General features: G+C 39.0%; 1 protein-coding gene and 1 pseudogene across 1 annotated transcript; one reads left to right on the top strand and one right to left on the bottom strand.

Moving 5' to 3' along the window:
- Positions 1-1,680: 1,680 nt before the first annotated feature.
- Positions 1,681-14,869, bottom strand: LOC136846948 (KRAB-A domain-containing protein 2-like; annotated as a pseudogene).
- Positions 14,870-21,018: 6,149 nt separating this feature from the next.
- Positions 21,019-22,813, top strand: LOC136846947 (KRAB-A domain-containing protein 2-like). The gene is made up of 2 exons (XM_067118202.1): positions 21,019-22,219; positions 22,511-22,813. Exons 1-2 carry the CDS (start codon positions 21,197-21,199, stop codon positions 22,811-22,813), a joined length of 1,326 nt encoding a protein of 441 aa, XP_066974303.1. The 5' UTR covers positions 21,019-21,196.
- Positions 22,814-23,547: the final 734 nt, after the last annotated feature.

Raw genomic sequence — 23,547 nt, 5'->3', positions numbered from 1 at the left:
TTTTGAAACTATTAATTTTACACAGTGCAATCCACAACGAACACTTTTAAAATATAGAAATAAAATCGATTTTCATTTTTTTATTTCTTCACATACACACATTTTATTCTTTAGAGGCTTTTCAGCTTATTCAATAATGGAAATGGAACACAGAATTTAGGCCAAATGCCAAGCGCTCTGACCTATGAGGTCATTCAGTGCTGAAAGGGAAATTTAGGGTAAAGAAGTTTTTAAGATGTAATGGGAGGAAAACCTTGCAATTGCACAATGAAACAATTGTTAGGAGAGACTGAGAAGTAAGATGGAAGGAAGACAGGAACGGAGGTACAGTAAAAGGAATGAAAGGAGTTACAGCTAGGGGCCGAAGGGATGCTGCAAAGAACCTTAAGTAATGCCTACAGTGTACCGAGTGAGGTGCACCGGTGGCACTACCCCCTACGGAGTTATTCACTAATGTGCGCTAAATAATAATATACAAAACCTACTAGAATGGCAAAGGAAATTTCCCAAAACCAACAGAAGCCTATCCAATCTCCCTCACGAATCGCTCAAGTGAGCTACTGTATACTATATAGAGTAGAGGTCCACAATGCCCAAAACAGGTAGGGAACATTAATCTAATCAGCAGCTTAATGGAACAGCGGTACAAGACACCTGTGCACACAATAATATGTCAGTGGAGAGGGCATTCCGCTCTTACAAGACCTTATAGTCACCAGATGTATTATACCAACTTGATAATGATGTATAGGACGTAAGGACAGTTGCGGTGCTCATCAGTTAAAACGATGATTCTCGTTCGATTGCAAATAAAAGTCAAAAGTTCCACTGCGGCATGCATTTAGTGGTTCAGTCTTAGAGGAACGTCTTTATCACATTAGTAAGCACGAGAAATGCATGCGTACAGGGCATAAAAGCATATCACCTACGGTCCCTTTCATTGAGGAGGGGGGTGGCTCAAAAAGGTCGCAGCAGTTACTAAAGGATGTATATGTATATATATATATATATATATATATATATATATATATATATATATATATATATATATATATATAATGTGTGTGTGTGTGTGTGTTACGCTCATTATTGAAAATTGCCGATTATTGAAAATCGGCAAAAAATTGCCTATTTTACATAATCAGCAAGGGCCCTTTAATATTGAAAATTTTCAATAATGGGCAAAATATTGACTTTTTATATATTAGGCAACACGTTTTTGCTGAATATTGATAACGTTGCCGAATATTGAAAATATTGTAACTTAAGTGTTTCAAACAACCAGTATTCAATTTTGACAGCTGGAAGGTCCATTCTAAGCTCTACGCAAACTAATGTAGACCATAATGACTCTCTAGTTTAATAACAGTTTAAGAATGTTTACTGTAATACACTCATTTTATAACAGCCATCATCTGTTTTTAATTCTATTATAATATCCGTTTTTCTTCATAAGCAATTAATTTGGAAATTCAAATAAACACTGAAAACACAGATAATACAATTTATTTTTGTAACATAACAGTATTATTAGAATACTGGCATTTATCAACCTTCACCAAATAATTGTCAAATAATTCACTGACGAAAAAAAAATTAACTAATCTATATCTATTTTATATAAAGAAACAAAATAAAAACTAAACATTCTTACAGCTGTTGCTAGGATGGCACCTAGAGTTACACTTCATTTTCTTTTCTACTACAGCTACATCTTAGAGAAATACAATCTAATTTGCAGTTACATTTCTGGTAACCTTGGCCACCAGTGGATCGAGTTACCGCAGCTCTGAGAGTAACGTGGATGTCTGGTACATCAGCCACTTTAAGTAGTTTTTCACCAATTTTATCTAAATCAGCTCTAGTAAAGCAAGAATTTAAGGTGCCTTCTTTGCACCCTAAACGATACATGTCATTTTCCTTGGACAGCACAACTACTAGTAAGTTTTTAGGGTCTGAAGGACCCCGATCAACGTCTGGAATTCTTAGAGTAGCGTTGTCTTCTACCTGCATCCTCATACCCCTACGGATCATCTTTGATGCGGATTGAGCCTGACTAATGTCGACATTTTCCCGTATAGCTTCGATGGCATTAACCCTTTCTTCAATACACTTCAAACCCTTTTCACTTTCAGGTTGCTCTGGAACCTCTTCATCTTCAAGTTGCTGTTCTGTTTTCCTACTTTCATCGTCTTCCTTTCGCCATAATTACTGTCCTCGCTGAAGAACTGAAAATAATAGGTCGTTAGCTCATATCATACTTTTCTGATTGTAACTAGGCATATGACTTAAAGAATTTTAGTATTATTATGCTTTCTAAAACCTGAAGCTTTAGGAAATGGAAAATTACAAAATATGTAAAAGACTTGTTAACACAGTAAATTAGGTCTTTCAACTTATGATTTTTGGAGAAATGAGAAGGAAGAAGATTATGTGCACTCCATTAGAATAGTGTATGAAAAAATTCAGTTTCAAAGGGCATTATCAGTTTATCTTTTTAATAGATTATTTAATATTTACCATGTCAAGATCTTCTTCGTAGCATATGCCATCCAAAACTGATTCAGAAAGATTTGTTGAAGAAAGACCAACTGACGGTTCTTCTCCAAAGGTGGCCTTAAATGGGGTATGTTTCGTTGTCTCATGCTTCGAGATATTTACTTGCCACTGAACAAATTTAAGCCAATACTCCATTTCTTGGAATTATTCTGTCGCATCCATATCTTCAATTTATCCTGGATTACACCATTGAGTCGCTCCACTGCTCCTTGGCTTTGGGGATGCCTTGGCCGACCTGTCACTAGCTGCAATTGTGGCCAAAGTGTTGATAATTCGGATATCACAGAATTCACAAATTTCCCTACCGTTGTCACTTTGCAGTACTGCAGGAGCACCTGAATGTTAAAAACACAGGTAGAAGTGCCTGAGCTACCTCTTCTGCTCTTTTTAGATTTAAGGGCTTAACACACAAAATTTGGTAAAATGATTAACGTAAGTTAGGATGTATTTATAATCCCCGTCAGAAGTGACTGAAAATTTATTAGATCAATTTGGCACCTCGATAAAAATGAGTGGCTTCTAATTGGTTTAATGACAAGCCCTTTTGGTTGCTTCCGACTCTTTTTAAATGACACTCTACACAAAAGTTAATAAACAGGTTACAATATTCCATAGTTATGTTAGACCATTTCTTTTAACTTCAAATAAAGTTTTCTTCGCCACCATGACCAACATCTTTATGTGCCTTTTCTATTGCACCATACACTTCCTCAAACGCTGCTATTATTTATAATGTTCTTCCCCATCTGTTCTTTTTCTTTATCAAACATTCCGTTTCACCAACCTTAAGAATCTCATATCTTGAACGGTAGTTATAATCAATAGTGGTGATAGCATCACTTTCTAGATCCTTTGATAACCTTGATATAATATCTTTCACTTTTTCAAGCAAGAACAGTCTTGTGTTCTTCCCTTTTCCTTCAACGATGGTCCGTAACCTTGCCTCGAAATTTTTTTTACTTCCATCGCTGAAGCCATGAGGATTATTCGATATTCCAAGAACTGTTGTAAAGAATGAAAAGAATTCCCGTAACTAATCTACGTATTTGTCGAGAGAATTATCATGAGTACCGTATGTTTCACTTCACACCTTCACCCTATTTACAAGTTGATAACAATTGTTGGTGATAGTAACAAGGAATTAGGCTACTAAAACTTACTTATAAATGGCCATTAACAAAAGAGATTAGAATAGGATAAAACATTAAAAGTTAAAAATAGTGTCATTAATTATAGATGGTATAGTAGTCGATTTATCAATATTCGGCAAAATGGTCTTGCCGAGTTTTGAAACCCTGCCGATTTTAAATACTAGGCAAGAAAAATTGCTCATTTTATATAATCGGCAAATCGCTTGCTCATTCTCAATAATAGGCATTTCTATTGCCGATTTTCAATAATCGGCAATTTTCAATAATGAGCGTAACATATATATACATACATATATATGTATTTATTTATTTATATATATAATATATATGTATGCATATATATATTATTATATATATATATATATATATATATATATATATATATATATATATATTTATTTATTTATTTATATATATAATATGTATGTATGCATATATATATATATATATATATATATATATATATATATATATATATATATATATATATATATATATATATATATATATATATTTATTTATTTATATATATAATATATATGTATGCATATAGATATATATATATATATATATATATATCTATATATATATATATATATATATATATATATATATATATATATATATATATATATATATATATATATATATATATATATATATGTTAAGGCAGATATTTACTTAAACGAAAATTTCAACTTGGAAATTGTATCTGACCTATTAGATCTGGACAATGCAGGATTATTGTAAGATAATTTACCAACTATGTGATCTCATTTGGGTTTTGCAGAGTGCAATTCTTCATTTGATATGTTAAATATTAACCATGTTTTGAAACCAGGTACACCTAAGTATAAGTAAATCATCCAATATAAAATATTTTAAGTGTTTTTGACACAAATTGTATTAGCCAAAATGAAGGTGTTGCTTTCATCAAAAGTGAGCTTTAGATCCGATATCAGATTAAGTGGGTGTTGAATGGAACGAAAAAATCAGAGATAGAAGAAAAAGGAAATTATTAGAAATCAAAGGTCTTTTTCTACTTCTGCTTAATCCCTAGTCGGGGCCGCTGCTTTTAATGAGCGTTTTCCAGATGCCTCTATCTTTGTGTCTCCACTTCGTATATTTCTTTGTCTCTCATGTCTCTCCATCTTCTTATAGACCTTCCATTTCCAGACAAGAGAGAGACCATGCAGAGGCCGAAGAGGGGTGGAAGAGAATATGTATATATATGTGTGTGTGTGTGTGGTTTTGTGTGTGTGTGTGACTATGTGTTGGTGTGTGACTGCTTATTTCATGTGACAACGAAAGTAAATTTTAGTTTAAAAGATGCCTTAAAGATTCGAAGTATTCAAGCATCTCTCTCTCTCTCTCTCTTGACTTTCCTGTCTACGGCTCGGTAATATTTCGTCCGAGTTGTAGGCGCCTTAGTAAAAGAGCTTACCGCTGTCTACGTCTAATTGAGTGACGGAGCCCTTAGGTTTTCCTGAAGGGAAGATATGAAACCCTGCTGGCTAAAAATAAAGATCTTAGAAGACCTGAAAGGGTCTTTTTTGAGTCCTCGGGGACTGGGTTCGTTAGTTAGTAAGTTTTATTGATTAAAATAACATACAAGTTTGCAACAACTTATGACAATCAGCAATAATCAGACAATTTCATAATGACTTTGGGGTTTAAAAGGTTTTGGTTAAATAATATTTGTCCACTGTTAAATATCATTGCACTTTAGCCGTTCTTTGCTAAACTTCTTTTTATTAGTCTTGGAGGTTAAATTCTCATTAAAATTTTTATTTGAATAGCGTTTGTTTTCTTCCATTTATTGATATGAATAAAGATTCAGTTGATCTTTCTCATCGTGGCAACGATGGATTCTGGAACAAAAGGCCCAGGTACAGTACAAACGCATACGCAGTGCAACTATACTAGAAAATACTTACGGCTACAGTGCAACAATTTTTGACGTAATGTGAATAGCAAATTCTCATTATCTCACACCTGATATATCTAGGTATATATATATATATATATATATATATATATATATATATATATATATATATATATATATATATATATATATATATTATGATTATGTATATATATATATATATATATATATATTATATATATGTAGTATATATATATATATATATATATATATATATATATATATATATATATATATATATATATATATATATATATATATATATACCATATACATTTATACACATAAAGGCATTTGCCTTTGTTTATACATTCATCATGTTCCATATCTTCGTGAATCAGTTATACATACATTATATATATATATATATATATATATATATATATATATATATATATATATATATATATATATATATATATTTATATTTTTTCCGTGGTTTTAGTTTGAAATATGCTCTGTGAGACAGGTAGCAACGATTTAAGGTAATTTAGCCTTGTGATTCTGACTTTGTGGGTACAGGAAAACGTAAAAAAGAGGAAAACAAAGGAGAATTTCATATGAGCATAGGGCTCTTGTTACTGAGGGAAATATTACGTAAAACACGTGGGCAAATTTAAAGGAGTGTATTTACATGAATGATATCAGTACGGGAAAGAGGAACTCATAGATTACTATCCTGAAGGAGATTCCTACAGGATTGAATGAAACTGGGGATTCCAGACACAGTCCGAGAAGCTTCCACGAAATAGGATCCCTCTGAAATGAGAGATATGCACATTATACGCCAGTAATGAATACAGACAAAGAATAATGAATTCGAAGCTGCACTGAGGGTGCCAAAGGAGTAATAAAGAATTAATACTGCCGATGCAAGAGGCGCACGGACATTAGACAAGGGAGATTTCTGGCTTTCTCTTTAAGAAAATATTACGAGACAAAAGCGTGACTGAAATGGGGCTCTTCCAGGGCACTTTACCTTAGCAGATTTTCCGAGGGGCGTGTAGAAGGCAGTCCGTGGATGACTTGCGATTTTCGAGGGCGAGTTTCTTCCACGTGGTGAGATGCAAGGGCTTCCGTAAAGGGGCAAGGCGATGGGGACTCCTCGAAACTCCAAGCAATGGCGTGTGGGGCTCGAGGAATACGGTCGAAGGGCACGAGGAAAAGTATACTTTGGAAAGGGCCACGTGGTTAGGATGCAAGGGCATCGATGGGGCCAGGTGTTGGGGACGTCTTCATTCCATATCTTCCAGCCCGCGTGTGTGTGGAGACCTCGTGGGCTTTTGCTTTTATCCTCCTATGGGGCAGGGGTGCGCCAACACAGATGTTTTGACTCATTGCACCTGCTGTCCGCAGGGAGGTTTTGGCCTGTAGGAGAAACACCCAAGCCAGATTACTTTTGCCTCGAAGGAAAGATCTTTATCAAAAATGGGAGCGCCTTTAATCTTTTAAACCCTTGTTTTTAAGTCGATAGACAGATGGTCTATCGATCGGCCCGGCTGGCAGTAAAATGAAACACAACAGAACAACCAACAACAACAAAGGAGGGGGAGGGGAGGCAATTTGCTAGCGAATTCTTGCTAATCATAATACCTCCCCATACAAGATGATGTACATACCTCCTTCGGGTGTGTACATCGATATTCAAGAATGAGCGGCAAATGCTTTACGTTACTCTACATTCTGCCTTGCAATGAACTTTACTACTAAGGGTTTTATGAAGCTGTGACATTTCTTTTAATAACACATTGGGATAATTTTCGTTAACAGAACGCAAAGTGATTTAAACACTTGCAAAAGAATAATTACTTTAGCTTTGGTTACCCACTGGTAACTTTTATAATGTGACTCGAACAATTGTGAATTAATTAAGATTATAGGACCACGTATATGAGACTGTGGCCAACAAATGAAAAGAAAGGTTATTGTTCAAGAATTAAAATACACGGTTACTTAATTTTAGATAAAATGCATGCGGTTAGTACAATCTGCCTTGAAGAGGCTGTGTAAATGAAAAACAGCATTTATTTTTGTAAATGACATCCCCTTTACGCGATACTGTAATGACTATACATATTCGCATTGATAATTTATCTTTGTTTTAACGTACTTTGTTTACCTTAGCCGGCCCCACACGGATTTTGACAGCCGTATGCGGGCGAGAGTATCGCGAGGTTTTAATTCGCTAACCTTAAACTACGCTAATTTTATGCGTCCACTGCCTACTCAATGTTATGACGGGGCGAGCAGACAAAAGATGTGGGGTAGGACAAACAGCGATCTTGGAAGGAATGGAAGGGGAAAAGGGATAATAATAACAAAAGGAAAATTACCAAGACGTTACGAATGAAAACTTGACCGCATATGAATGGCGGGACACGTCCCTCAGAGCTTACAAAAGGGGCATTTAAATCACAAGGGCAAGAGTTTATGACTCGCGATTCATTAAAATTAAAGATAAATAAATGACTAAAAGAAAGTAAATGATATTGGCAGAAGAACTAAGGGAAAAAAGAGTGAGGGTTTTATTGTGTTAGGCGGGAATTTATCGTCCTACGCCTATAAATTACGGCCCGGACTATCACTTCAGTCCCAGGGGCGAGAAAGTGCACCGAAGGGCGCGACTCCTTCAGGAGGGGCTGACACGCACGCCCGGTGCCAGGGTATGGGCGCAAGGGCGTGCCACTTCTCACTCTGTTATTCTTAATGATTTATACATTGTGTGGGGAATGGTATCCCGTATTTAATTGCCTCTTGTGGGGATAATTTAAGGGAAGATTAGTAGAAGATGGTAAGAGATAGTAGTTCCTGAGAACGGAAGAAGATAGAGGAGGGTCTGACATCCCCTTCTGGATTAGGGTGCCAAGACCTTCGAAAAATGAAATGGTGGCACAGGTGCCAGGGAGCTCTAGAGCTCTTTGTAAATTACCTGGAATGTCCCACGCCCGTGGTAATTTCGCCTCGAGCCTTTCTTAATGGGACAGTTGTCCTCGGTCGGGAAGCGGAGGGCCCGCGACCCGGAGGGCGGCACGGAGTACCACCTGGGCCTGCTGATGCGACAGCTGACGCAGGAGTGTTCCGTCGCGGGTTCTACCATGATCCGTCGTGGCTCTTGTAGTTCATCGGCCAAGGGAGATATGGCAGAATCCTGACTTGCAATTGCGTCGGCGACGGGCTGAGGCAGAGGAGGCGGTCGGGGTGGCGTGAGCGGCTCGCAGGTATCGATGACCAGCTCAGGCACGGGTTGCGAGGCCGCACCTGCAGGTGAGCTTCGCGGTGGTCGGGAGGAACCGTCTCTCTGACCGACGCTGGTAGCGGTGCCAGGCGGGGAAGAAGAGGGGTCCTGAGTTGGATCCCGTGAATGGAGATCGGCGTAGCGCTCTGGCGCTGGCACTAGGGGCAGAGTCAGGCGCTATCAGAGGTTTCTTGGGCTCGTTGGTCAGGACGGACGAGCTTGGCCCTGCTCGGGGCATGCAAGTGGCACCGGCAGGAATTTGGCATCTCCTGAAGGGAGATCTGATTTGGGCCCTGGCACTGGCACTGAGGCAGGGCCGGGCACTGGAAGTGGATCGGGAACCGATCGGGGGCCACTGTACATCATACTCAGGTGGCACTGGTGGGGACTGCACGTCCTCCTGGTACCCAGGGGCGCCAGTCTTGACTGAGGGAGAAGCGGGGAGGATTACTCGCGCCCGCGGAATGATTCGGGAATGGGGACCCCTAGATTGTTGTGATTTCGGTGGGGACTGAAAGTCCTGTCCCAGGATGACGTCATAGCCTCCGGGAGATGGCTTGCTACTGCAAGATTGCAGATTTTGGATTGGTGAGGTCTTGTGACTCTCAATTGGACCGTAGGGAGTATCATTTTAAATTGATTTATTCCCTCGATCGTGACGAGTTTTCGTCTATTGACGATAGCTCCGTGAGGGAACTCTGTCCCTTCGGATGAGGGAGATTTATGCGCCGAGTCCTCGAAAGCAGTGACTCGGCGCCGAGCGGGCTGGCTACCTCGTGGAGGGCCACGTATATAGGCCCTTCGGCGGGAGGGCCTAATGACTTGGGATCTGTGACGGCCAAGGCGGCGGTGGGAGTAGTTGATTTATTATTGCGTGGGCATTTTGCCCATGCGGAGAATGGCCATAAACCTTGCATGCCGTGCAAAATGTCTGGCTGAAATCTTTCGCTGCCCCTGTGGAGGGCGAGGCGAGTTATTTGTCGGTTTTCCGGGAGAGAGAGAGCCGGTTTCTTGTTCCGGCACTGTTCGGAGGAATGCCCCGTTTTCTTGCAATAATGGCAAGTTAGGGGCTTGCCGAGTTCCCATTTTTGTGGGAATTTGAACCTCCGAGGAGGGACGGGGATTTATCTTCCGCCCCATGGATCCTTCTTGAGGGTGGTGGGTTTCCCACATATCTGCTATTCGGCAACACTCAGTGAGTGTTGCTGGGGCTTTTTCCACTATATGAGTGGCGAGGGCAGGAGGGGCGAGCGCAGGAAATGCTCAATTTAAACCGCTCGAGTACCTCGGCGGTGTTAGTGGCTCCGCCGAATCGAGCCATTTTGTCAACGCCCGCTCCGAATGGTACGCCCAATCGGACCACGTCTGGCCTGCTTCTCTGGGCTGCTCTCTCCAACGTCTCCTCCACCGCTCGGGGGTAATCTCGTACGCCTTCGTAACTGCTTGGCGTCACGGCTTCCCAATTTCCCCGATCGTCTGCGGGAAGGGCGTGGTAGGCAACGAGGCCTTTCCGCCCAGGAATTTAGTGAGAACAAGGAGAGTTCCGCGGGGAGAGATCGCAGCACTCCAGGACTCGTTCGGCCCTTTCAAGCCATACTTCAGGCTCGGACTCCGTCCATTTTGGCATGAACGAGTGAGCTTGGCTGAGGGCACTCATTCCCGCGGCAGGGGCGGGGGGTGGCGGGCTGTCGTTCTAGCACCTGGAGCTCATGGCGCGTTCTCTCGATCTTCCATTCTCTCTCCTGCTCTTGGGCAATTCTGTCTCTCTCTCTCCCACGTTCTCTCTCCTCTCGTTGTTCTTGAGCGATTCGTTCTCTCTCTCTCTCGTTGTTCTTGGGCAATTCTTTCTCCTCTCTCTCTCTCACGTTCTTTCTCCCTCTCTGCACGTTCTTTTTCCTCCCGTTGTTCTTGAGCGATTCGTTCCCTCTCCCTCTCTGCACATTCTTTTTCCTTCTCCTGCTCTTGGGCAATTCTTGCCCTCTCTCTCTCCTCACGTTCTCTCTCTCTCTCTTCACGTTCTCTTGCTCTCTCCGCCTTGGCATCGTCCACTCGTTCTTGAACCCATGCTCTCAGATCTTGCCCCGATAGTCCCATGTCCTTCCCAGCGGACATGTAGAATTTGAAATCCTCGTTTTGTTGGGCTCTGGTATTAGCCATCTTGAAATAATGGGTATATGATATGTCTGAGAAGACTTTTTGTTAAAATTGGATGTGTCTTGGAAAGACGTGGTTGTTCTTGGCGAACGAAGTCTAATATGCGTCTCGGAAGACGTAGTTGGATTTTGTCACGCTCGGACTTGGCCGGCTGTAGCGTGAAGTTAAGGAGTTGTTCTAACGAACTAGAATGATCAGTCCCGTAAGGGCTTAGATGTGTGTGAACTACACTATATAATGTCTCAAAAGGACTTAATTTTTGGGTTCCCACAGGAATGAGAAATTCTCGCCACGTGCGACGTAGAATTTTTGTATGAGTCTCTGAGGACTGGAATTTGGAGAAATTTCTCGCCACGTGCAACGTAGAATTTTAGAGTCTCTGAGGACTGGAGTTTGGAGGAATTCTCGCCACGTGCGACGTAGAATTTTAGGAGTCTCTGAGGACTGGAATTTGGAGAAATTCTCGCCACGTCGTAGAATTTAGGAGTCTCTGAGGACGTGGAGAATTTTAGGAGTCTCTGAGGACTGGAATTTGGAGAAATTCTCGCCACGTCTGACGTAGAATTTTAGGAGTCTCTGAGGACTGGAATTTGGAGAAATTCTCGCCACGTGCGACGTAGAATTTTAGGAGTCTCTGAGGACTGGAATTTGGAGAAATTCTCGCCACGTGCGACGTAGAATTTTAGGAGTCACTTAGGACTTGGAATTACGATTCGTCCCTTAGGACTTAGAAATTACTAACGGGAAACCCAAAGAAAAATGTATGCTGGGAAATGAATGGGAAAAAAAAAAAAATGCTACACGCGCAGGCATGGGCAGTGGTGGGGGGTGCAGGTCGTTTGGCCAACACCGGAGGTATTTTTAGATTCTGGGTGAATGAACCCGTATATTTATATACCGTCTGGGATTCCGGGGAATTTCCCAGTCGTCTGAGAGGATAACAGTACAACGGCCTAGTAATTTTCCTATAAGCGGAGTTTAAATTTCGCTTTCCTAACACCTAACTCGAATTCTAACTACACTGAGAGAATTTCAGCAATGCAAGCTGACTTCGTCGTGTCCCACGTGGGAATTTTATTCGCGCCTAAATAACAGTTCGCTAATTCGAAATGCGAAGTCAAATTTATCACAGAGGAATTTCTTTCGCACTATTCCTCGAAGCAAGAATATGGCAAAAGATTTTAACACAGAGGAATTTTCGAAGCACTATTCCTCGAAGCAAAGGATGGTTAGCACTGGTTATTTCCTAACTACCTATCCTGAAAGGCATGCATTAACGAATCTAATACGGCGGTTCTTTTCTCTCAGTGATTACATCGTCCCTATTTCTAATTCCTAGGAACAGTCACGATTGTAAAAGGTTTTGCTAAGATAAACACATTACTTACGTGGAATTTTCTGGATCTGTGTGCTGGTTTACACATAAGGTTCGTAATTGTCTCGTACCCAGCTTAGCTTTGCTAATAGCTGATCTGGCAAGTTGCAAATGCAATAAAGCAACACTAGGGAACTGCAACTGCAAAACGAGATCTATGGCCAGGTCGCCATTTTTACGTTTTTCCGTGGTTTTAGTTTGAAATATGCTCTGTGAGACAGGCAGCAACGATTTAAGGTGATTTAGCCTTGTGATTCTGACTTCGTGGGTACAGGAAAACGTAAAAAAAGAGGAAAAACAAAGGAGAATTTCATATGAGCATAGGGCTCTTGTTACTGAGGGAAATATTACATAAAACACGTGGGCAAATTTAAAGGAGTGTATTTACATAAATGATATCAGTACGGAAAGAGGAACTCAAGTAGATTACTATCCTGAAGGAGATTCCTGCTGGATTGAATGAAACTGGGGATTCCAGACACAGTCCGAGAAGCTTCCACGAAATAGGATCCCTCTGAAATGAGAGATATGCACATTATACGCCAGTAATGAAAACAGACAAAGAATAATGAATTGAAGCTGCACTGAGGGTGCCAAAGGAGTAATAAAGAATTAATACTGCCGATGCAAGAGGCGCACGGACGATAGACAAGGGAGATTTCTGGCTTTCTCTTTAAGAAAATATTACGAGACAAAAGCGTGACTGAAATGGGGCTCTTCCAGGGCACTTTACCTTAGCAGATTTTCCGGGCGCGTAGAAGGCAGTCCGTGGATGACTTGCGATTTATTTTTAGTTTCTTCCACGTGGTGAGATGCAGGGGCTTCCGTAGGGGCAAGGCGATGGGGACTCTCGAAACTCCAAGCAATGGCGTGTGGGCTCGAGGAATACGGTCGAAGGGCACGAGGAAAAGTATACTTTGGAAAGGGCCACGTGGTTAGGATGCAAAAGGGCATCGATGGGGCCAGGTGTTGGGGACGTCTTCATTCCATATCTTCCAGCCCGCGTGTGTGTGGAGACCTCGTGGGTTTTGCTTTTATCCTCCTATGGGGCAGGGGTGCCAACACAGATGTTTTGACTCATTTTACCTGCTGCGCAGGGAGGTTTTGGCCTGTAGGAGAAACACCCAAGCCAGATTACTTTTGCCTCGAAGGAAAGATCTTTATCAAAATGGGAGTGCCTTTAATCTTTTAAACCCTTGTTTTAAGTCGATAGACAGATGGTCTATCGATCGGCCAACTGGCAGTAAATGAAACACAACAGAACAACCAACAACAACAAAGGAGGGGGAGGGGAGGCAATTTGCTATGAATTCTTCATTTAATCATAATAATATATATATATATAAATATATATATATATATATATATATATATATATATATATATATATATATATATATATATATATATATATATATATATATGGCGACAGAGAGAGAGAGAGAGAGAGAGAGAGAGAGAGAGAGAGAGAGAGAGAGAGAGAGAACAAGTAACCTTCCCTTTTAATGTAAAAGTAGGAAAAAAACTCTGTTTTTAGCACATCGAGATAAGATTTCAGAGAAGACATTCTCTTCCCTTGTACGTGTCTATGAGATATGCTTGATAATCTAAATTAATGAGAATTGCTCTCTCTCTCTCTCTCTCTCTCTCTCTCTCTCTCTCTCTCTCTCTCTCTCTCTCTCTCTCTGCCATTATCGATGACTGTCTGAAACTTACGTAAGTCCTCAGATGAATCTGAAAACTTCTGTGTTCTTCACGTTTTTGCGAGAGATTTGCATTTGAGGACGACGATCCATTAGGAGGCGAGATAAAAATCAGGAATTTTAAAGTGATTATTTGGACGTCGGAACACAATTCTTTCATGCTCTTAACCAGAAAAGTAAGATCGCGCCTTACTTCATGCAGCATATTGTAAAAATAAGTATGTTACAACATGTACAGCCTTCAGGGTCTTGCTAGGAAACCCTCCCCTGGGGCAGGCTTCCCTGCGGGAGCTCTGGGCTTTTGCCAGACCGGGAGGCCCTAGTCCAGGGCTGCCTCCCTGCGTGGGTAAAAGCCTTTCCCCGGGAGGCAAGGTGGCTCCTTGAATGGGGAAGTCTTTCTGGGGTGTTTTCCATGGGGGGGCGGGGGGAGGCAAGAACACCACCCAGCTGAGCCCTTTTTGAGATACTGTTATTGACTGAGCTGGCTTTGTACCAGCACGGGCTCTTGCTCATAGAACGTCCCGTAAAGAGTTGCCCTTTCCTGGGAAATAAGGGGACCTTTCATCTTTCTTGGACCCCTTCCTTGGGGTAGCTCAAGGAGGCCCCTAAGCCTGCTGGGATGGGTCCCACTGTAGCTCTGTCTTCCTTGGGGGAATGAAACTGGCCTTACCTGGTCGAAGGTGTCTTCTGAGGCTGCATGGGCAAGAAACCTTCACCCTGGAATGTCATTCCTGGGGGAATCATGGTTGGGCCCTCGCTCAGCCAGGAGACCCTAGTTACTGGATTGCATTTCCTTGGGAAGCCAAGGGCCCTCCACCAGTCTGGAAGACCTTTCTCCGGTGTGGCCATACCCAGGAAACTCTTAGAGTAAATAAGGAGGAAATCGAATCATTAGACGAGAGGATTTGCTTAGGCTCTAAATCCTTGTCTGAAAACTCGATTTGTTCAGCTACCATCTAAGCGTCTCCTTGTGTGGAGTTGGCTCTTTATGCCAGGGTTTTTATTAGTTTTCTGTAAAAGAAAACTGTTGAGATGACTTTGTCTGTCCGTCCGCACTTTTTCTGTCCGCCCTCAGATCTTAAAAACTACTTTATTAGAGGGCTATTCGCCAGGTATGTTGATCATCCACCTTCCAATCGTCAAACATACCAAATTGCAGCCCTTTAGCCTCAGTAGTTTTTTTATTTAAGGTTAAAGTTAGCATTAATCGTGCTTCTGGCAACGATATAGGATAGGCCACCACCGGGCCGTGGTTAAAGTTTCATGGGCCGCGGCTCATACAGCATTACATCGAGACTACCGAAAGATAGATCTATTTTTCCGTGGCCTTGATTACACGATGTACAGAAAACTTTGATTATTTTAAAGAAACTATAGCGCCATTTTTTTTACTTGTTATTTTTGGTTTTTTTTTTTACTAACCTTAGTATTTGTCTCGGTACATTAGGAAACTTTTAGGACCATGCGGCGAATTCGTCACTTAACGATATATTTTGAATGAAGGGAGACACTTCTTTTTTTGGAGGGGTGTGGGTGGGAAGTGGGAATAGAGGAATATTTTTAGTCAGTTGTTAATATTAATAAATGTTTTATTTATTCTTTATTGTTTATTAGACAAAAGCCAGCGGAATCACGAAACATTATTTTTGATGGAATTCCGCAAATGATGCTCTTTATTTTTCGGGATACAGTCATTGCTACCATTTGCCTTTTACTATAAAAAGACGTAGACTATAACACTGATGTTGTTTTATTATTTCGTTAGCGTGCTGTGGTGTTTAATGACGTTTTACAAAAAGGTCAGTCACTTTGCAAAATAGTCTTCATTTCACTTTGATGAGAAGTATTATTAACGTCTGCACTGTGCATTAGTATTTAGAATTTATTTTCATTTAGTTATGGCTGAATTTTTTCTTTCAAAAAACATTTAGTTTGAGCATGAGTTTCTTTTGTGTTCATTTCAATATTTTTTTATTTCTAAATTAGTCATGTAGTTACTGCTATTCCAAGCAAATATGATAAACACAGTGTGAGACCATGAATTGAAAATGTATTTTCAACCTTCCTTACAATGTGTAATGAATTCTTTTTACTGGATGCTTTCAGAGCCGAGGTATTTTATTGATTTATAAAGATTGCTCTGGAGATACAAATCCTCAGTTACGTAAGTGTACAAATATGTTTAGAAATAAAACTTTAAAGAGAGCTTTCGCGAATCTCTACGATTCTCCTTACAGATTCCCGAAAGCTCGGTAAATTTTTATTATTGAATATATTTTTACACTTGCATAACTATGGATTTGTTTCTCCATTTTAGGGTTCATGGTACTATGAGTATTTTGTAATGAATACCTTAGTATATCCGCACCATTTTACCCCTTATAGATTCGCACTTCGAGGTATTACGAAACGTTCAGCGTCAGGCGAGCAGTCGGACAAAGCGTCGGGTTTCCTGTCCACGAAGGCTGTTCTCGCCGCCTGTCACGCTGTCACTCAGAATGACTTCCCGCGTCAGCTAAGCGATGGACGCGTTGAACAAGACCTGCCGCTGTGTGTCCATTGGAATTTCTCGCTTATGTTCAGAGGCATTTTGGTCCAATAGGTAGATGACGCTTAATTCGGTTCTGGGTCTAATAATATCGAAATAAGTAATTTGGTAAAACTTTTGAAAAGGACGAGTTATTTTTTTTTATTATGACGGATAGTGACATTACTGTAGCAGCATTTTAATGGATCTAACTGCCTAAAATATACGTACATACACATGCACACAGGCATGCATGCGCGGCAGCACACACACACATATACATATATATATATATATATATATATATATATATATATATATATATATATATATATATATATATATATATAAACACACACACTCGTATATATTGATTTTCGTTCTTAATGCCTTTTATTCATTTTTAGTAGTTCACAAATTTGGCTCTCGCAAAGCAAGATGCTGTTAGATCTGTTATACAGTATCATATTAATGTTTGGATATCTCCGTTGCGGGACCTCTTCTTGTTCTTGATATCTCGAAAGCATTTGTTAGACTTTCAGAAAGCTCTGTAAATCAGAACTCATGGTTATGATTTTATTTCTGGAAAACATCAGTTATTTGAAATACAATTTGTTTTTTTTGTTCTTAAACCACACTGTTCTTCTCCTATCATTCCCTCTTTCCTCTGTCTTACTTTCTTTAGTCAGTAAGCTCTGAAGTTGAGAGCATATTCAGCGTTCATTACTTGAAAAACAGTGATTTTCTTCCATCCAGCTCTTTGATTCTGTTAGTTTGAAGTGTAATACCACTTCTCTCCCCTTTCAGCATTTTATGTATTTAGGTTTCTTCCAAAATATTGTAGACGAATGTTAGGTGCCTCGGCTAAACGCTGAAAGTTCGTCTCTTTTTCTCCGTGAACATCTTGGTCGAGTCCATTCCTCTCTGAAATACTGGTCTCATAGTTGCAATGGTTCTTTATGTATTTCACGTTTATCAAAGGCAGTTCAGCTAATTAGTTAACCTTCCTTTACCCCTCTCCTACAGCCCCCTGCCTCCACCAAGAGATGACCTCACTATGTCTCTATGTTTGGCATTATTGCATTTTTAGCTGCTTGCCGTAGAGCTGGAGCGAGTATCCTTTGCTCTCAGTTGCCTTGTAACGCCTGGAAAGCCACCACTTCTCCGATTTCCTTAGTGGAAATTAGCAGCGCTCGAAGTGCTTTGTTCGCTGGCTGGTATTTTCTTCTTACTGCCAGACTTCGGAGTTTTTTTCCTGCTTCCATTTTTCTTGACTCTTCAAATCTTGAGTTTTTCCTTTTCCTTAGGATTTTGCCCAAATGGCTATTTTCCTTGCCTCATCTTCCCATGTTTCCATCAAACCTGGGCTAGGTAAATGCAGTAGGGTGGAAGGATACATATGTGATATTTACGACCATATTCATAGTACTGAGGCCAAGTAGGATATTCGGCCTCCATTTGTAAGGGTGTCTTTCACTGCTCATACTTGGGCGTTATATAATTTTCCTTTTATTACTTTTATACTTACACTATTAAAGATTCCATTGTAAATGTTCGGATCCCTTTTTATTGTAATTTAATGAATTGTCTTCACTATAAAGTAAACTGCAGCCTACTCAGATGTTATGTAAGGCGACGTTTTTAAAATTTATCTTATAAGCTTTTTTTGTAAGCATTATACTTGAAATTTTACTTTCCATATCAACATAATACGCATGTATCTGACCGTTTTTTTTTTTCTTTCCGGTTTAATTTTTCTCTGAAATTTTGAACAGTCGTTGGAAAACTTCTTGCGTAATTTAAAAACTTTGTGTCAGGTTTGGCAGAATTTTCAATTCCACAGGCTAACTCTTAGATCTCGATGAATCTTTTGTTTAGTTCAAGGTTACTTGTATTCAAGTATATGACTCTGCATTTTTTCGTAGTTACATTGACTGATGATATACTGGAAATCGCGGAGTTTTCGTCTACCACAAATAAATTACATTTAAGGCCGTGAGCGCATAACAACCTATAGAGTCATGCGAAACTACTGGTAGATATGGGAATTCAAAATGTATTTCTTGTGATTTCAAAATTTATCCCTTCCAGTATTGAGAAAAAGCGAAGCGGATTTGACTCGATACTATTTTTAATGCATATTCCTTGCTTCTAATGAACGGTTCATTGATTTATGACAATCGATAATCGTCAAACATAGCATACTAAGGACAAATATGATTTAACTGTATCAATCGCTTATGTCTTTGTGGCCTTATTTTCTCTTGTGCCTTTCTTTCAGTTTTGTTGGATTCGGCTATCCTGTATTTTATTCCTGTTTGCAAGAATCCGTCATTTTGTTAGGCTCGGCTCTCGTCAGTGTCGACAAAAAAAAAAAAAAAAAATGGTTTAATTTTGTTACTGACTCAATGACTTCCTGACGAAGGATATGGCGCTGGAAGGAGGAGTGGGTCACTCGAATAACAGGAAATGAAAGGAAGAAAGGGAGGCGCCTGGAATGAAGTATACTGAATTTAAATTATTTGCATTTTTTTTTGTAAAGAATAATTTTTTTTTGCAGACAATTATAAGGAGAACAATTAGGTACTAACAAAGGATTTATAGATTAGAGAACTAAGAAAAGATAAGCAAACCATTATATTCCCAATGCCAAAGATTTTTAGCATCACTGTGCATGTCAGCTGCCCGATTCCGTTCATCCGGCACGTGATCATGTTTACATTTCAGTGCGTTTGGAAATAATTCTACGAAGGGTGTTCGAACTGATGCACACACTCTTACTTTTCAAGTTGCAGTGCTAGGTTGGGAGATGTGTGTGTGGTCTGAGTTCGACTGATGTAAACAGAGAAAATAAAAAAGTCATGGAATTCATCACGTGTTTCGCCCGAATGTCTGTGTGCATTATTTTTGGTTGTTTATAAGGTTCCATTATTTGCTTGGAAATTAGGTATGCAGTGTTTGCGTGGAAATTAGGTATGCAGTGTTTGTGTGGAAATTAAGTCTGCAGTACGTGCTTGGAAATTAGGTCCGCAATAGGTGCGTGGAAATTAGGTCTGCAGTACGTGCGTGGAAATGAAGTCCGCAGTACGTGCGTGGAAATTAGGTGTAAAGTATGTGCGTGGAAAGAATTTCTGCAGTATTCGTGTGAGTTAGATATACAGTCATTATTTTTCTTGAAAGTAAAGCCTAAAATATGTGTTGTTTTGTCTGGAAACAAAATCATCAGTATGTATTATTGAGGAGGAAATCAGGTCTGCACTCTTAATGATTTTTTTGTGAAAATAGGGCTGCTGTAATTCCACGTAACAAAAGATCCAGAAGTAAACCATGCTGATAATTTTCCATTGTGGAATCATAATGAGTGGCTTTAGATCTTTAATGTTTCTAAATACACTTCTATGGGGAGGTGAAGATTGGAGGATCTGCTAAAAACACTCCATTGTAGAGAATGTTGGTTGTAAACATTTTACTACAGAATTCATAAATATAATTTTCATATAAACTTATCTTCTAAGACACGAAAATCAGAGGTATGCGTCCCACATGTAAAAGTTATGTATCATATATATATGTATATGTATATGTATATATAAATTTATATATATATATATATATATATATATATATATATATATATATATATACATATACACATACATATATAGATATATAATACCAACTTGATAATGATGCATAGGGCGTAAGGACACTTGCGGCGCTCATCAGTTAAAACGGTGATTCTCGTTTCGATTGCAAATAAAAAATAAAAGTTGCACTGCGGCATGCATTTAGTGGCTCAGCCTTGGAGAGACATGTTTATCACACTCGTAAGCACGAGAAATGCACGCATACAGGATACAAAAGCATTTCCGCTGCGTTCCTTTTCATTGAGGAGGGGGGGATGGGTGTCTCAAAAAAGGTCCAGCAAGTATTACAGGCTGTATATCTGCTCACAAGCAAAAGGTATGATTGCTAACATAAATTTAAATGTATGTTTATATTATATGTATATATATATATATATATATATACACGTATATACATACACACATGTATACGTAACACACACACACACATAGTATATATATATATATGTTACAATTATTATTGAAATTGTTGATTATTGAAAATCGGCAATAGAAATGCCTATTATTGAGAATGAGCAAGCGATTTGCCGATTATATAAAATGAGCAATTTTTCTTGCCTAGTATTTAAAATCAGCAGGGTTTCAAAACTCGGCAAGACCATTTTGCCGAATATTGATAAATCGACTACTACACCATCTATAATTAATGACACTATTTTTAACTTTTAATGTTTTATCCTATTCTAATCTCTTTTGTTAATGGCCATTTATAAGTAAGTTTTAGTAGCCTAATTCCTTGTTACTATCACCAACAATTGTTATCAACTTGTAAATAGGAGTGAAGGTGTGAAGTGAAACATACGGTACTCATGATAATTCTCTCGACAAATACGTAGATTAGTTACGGAATTCTTTTCATTCTTTACAACAGTTCTTGGCGAATATCGAATAATCCTCATGGCTTCAGCGATGGAAGTAAAAGAAAATTTCGAGGCAAGGTTACGGACCATCGTTGAAGGAAAAGGGAAGAACACAAGACTGTTCTCGCTTGAAAAAGTGAAAGATATTATATCAAGGTTATCAAAGGATCTAGAAAGTGATGCTATCACCACTATTGATTATAACTACCGTTCAAGATATGAGATTCTTAAGGTTGGTGAAACGGAATGTTTGATAAAGAAAAGAACAGATGGGGAAGAACATTATAAATACGTAGCAGCGTTTGAGGAAGTGTATGGTGCAATAGAAAAGGCACATAAAGATGTTGGTCATGGTGGCGAGAAGAAAACTTTATTTGAAGTTAAAAAGAAATGGTCTAACATAACTATGGAATATTGTAACCTGTTTATTAACTTTTGTGTAGAGTGTCATTTAAAAAAGAGTCGGAAGCAACCAAAAGGGCTTGTCGTGAAACCAATTAGAAGCCACTCATTTTTATCGAGGTGCCAAATTGATCTAATAAATTTTCAGTCACTTCCTGACGGGGATTATAAATACATCCTAACTTACGTTAATCATTTTACCAAATTTTGTGTGTTAAGCCCCCTTAAATCTAAAAGAGCAGAAGAGGTAGCTCAGACACTTCTACTTGTGTTTTTAACATTCGGTGCTCCCGCAGTACTGCAAAGTGACAACGGTAGGGAATTTGTGAATTCTGTGATATCCGAATTATCAACACTTTGGCCACAATTGCAGCTAGTGACAGGTCGGCCAAGGCATCCCCAAAGCCAAGGAGCAGTGGAGCAACTCAATGGTGTAATCCAGGATAAATTGAAGATATGGATGCGACAGAATAATTCCAAGAAATGGAGTATTGGCTTAAAATTTGTTCAGTGGCAAGTAAATATCTCGAAGCATGAGACAACGAAACATACCCCATTTAAGGCCACCTTTGGAGAAGAACCGTCAGTTGGTCTTTCTTCAACAAATCTTTCTGAATCAGTTTTGGATGGCATATGCTACGAAGAAGATCTTGACAAGGTAAATATTAAATAATCTATTAAAAAAGATAAACTGATAATGCACTTTGAAACTGAATTTTTCATACACTATTCTAATGGAGTGCACATAATCTTCTTCCTTCTCATTTCTCCAAAAATCATAAGTTGAAAGACCTAATTTACTGTGTTAACAAGTCTTTACATATTTTGTAATTTTCCATTTCCTAAAGCTTCAGGTTTTAGAAAGCATAATAATACTAAAATTCTTTAAGTCATATGCCTAGTTACAATCAGAAAAGTATGATATGAGCTAACGACCTATTATTTTCAGTTCTTCAGCGAGGACGGTAATTATGGCGAAAGGGAAGACGATGAAAGTAGGAAAACAGAACAGCAACTTGAAGATGAAGAGGTTCCAGAGCAACCTGAAAGTGAAAAGGGTTTGAAGTGTATTGAAGAAAGGGTTAATGCCATCGAAGCTATACGGGAAAATGTCGACATTAGTCAGGCTCAATCCGCATCAAAGATGATCCGTAGGGGTATGAGGATGCAGGAATCACTGCAGGTAGAAGACAACGCTACTCTAAGAATTCCAGACGTTGATCGGGGTCCTTCAGACCCTAAAACTTACTAGTAGTTGTGCTGTCCAAGGAAAATGACATGTATCGTTTAGGTGCAAAGAAGGCACCTTAAATTCTTGCTTTACTAGAGCTGATTTAGATAAAATTGGTGAAAAACTACTTAAAGTGGCTGATGTACCAGACATCCACGTTACTCTCAGAGCTGCGGTAACTCGATCCACTGGTGGCCAAGGTTACCAGATATGTAACTGCAAATTAGATTGTATTTCTCTAAGATGTAGCTGTAGTAGAAAGAAAATGAAGTGTAACTCTAGGTGCCATCCTAGCAACAGCTGTAAGAATGTTTAGTTTTTATTTTGTTTCTTTATATAAAATCGATATAGATTAGTTAATTTTTATCGTCGGTGAATTATTTGACAATTATTTGGTGAAGGTTGATAAGTCAGTATTCTAATAATATTGTTATGTTACAAAAATAAATTGTATTATCTGTGTTTTCAGTGTTTATTTGAATTTCCAAATTAATTGCTTATGAAGAAAAAAACGGATATTATAATAGAATTAAAAAACAGATGATGGCTGTTATAAAATGAGTGTATTACAGTAAACATTCTTAAACTGTTATTAAACTAGAGAGTCATTATGGTCTACATTAGTTTGCGTAGAGCTTAGAATGGACCTTCCAGCTGTCAAAATTGAATACTGGTTGTTTGAAACACTTAAGTTACAATATTTTCAATATTCGGCAACGTTATCAATATTCAGCAAAAACGTGTTGCCTAATATA

This window comes from Macrobrachium rosenbergii, chromosome 16, assembly GCF_040412425.1.
Source record: "Macrobrachium rosenbergii isolate ZJJX-2024 chromosome 16, ASM4041242v1, whole genome shotgun sequence".
NCBI classification, from domain to species: Eukaryota; Metazoa; Arthropoda; class Malacostraca; order Decapoda; family Palaemonidae; genus Macrobrachium; species Macrobrachium rosenbergii.
This window is presented reverse-complemented; position numbering and strand designations above follow the sequence as displayed.

What these genes read in the sequence shown, in the direction of transcription:
- LOC136846947 (XM_067118202.1), top strand. Translation starts at nt 21,197, where the DNA reads ATGGCTTCAGCGATGGAAGTAAAAGAAAATTTCGAGGCAAGGTTACGG. An exon ending in ACGAAGAAGATCTTGACAAG is followed by an intron (nt 22,220 to 22,510) that starts GTAAATATTAAA and finishes TATTATTTTCAG; the next exon opens with TTCTTCAGCGAGGACGGTAA.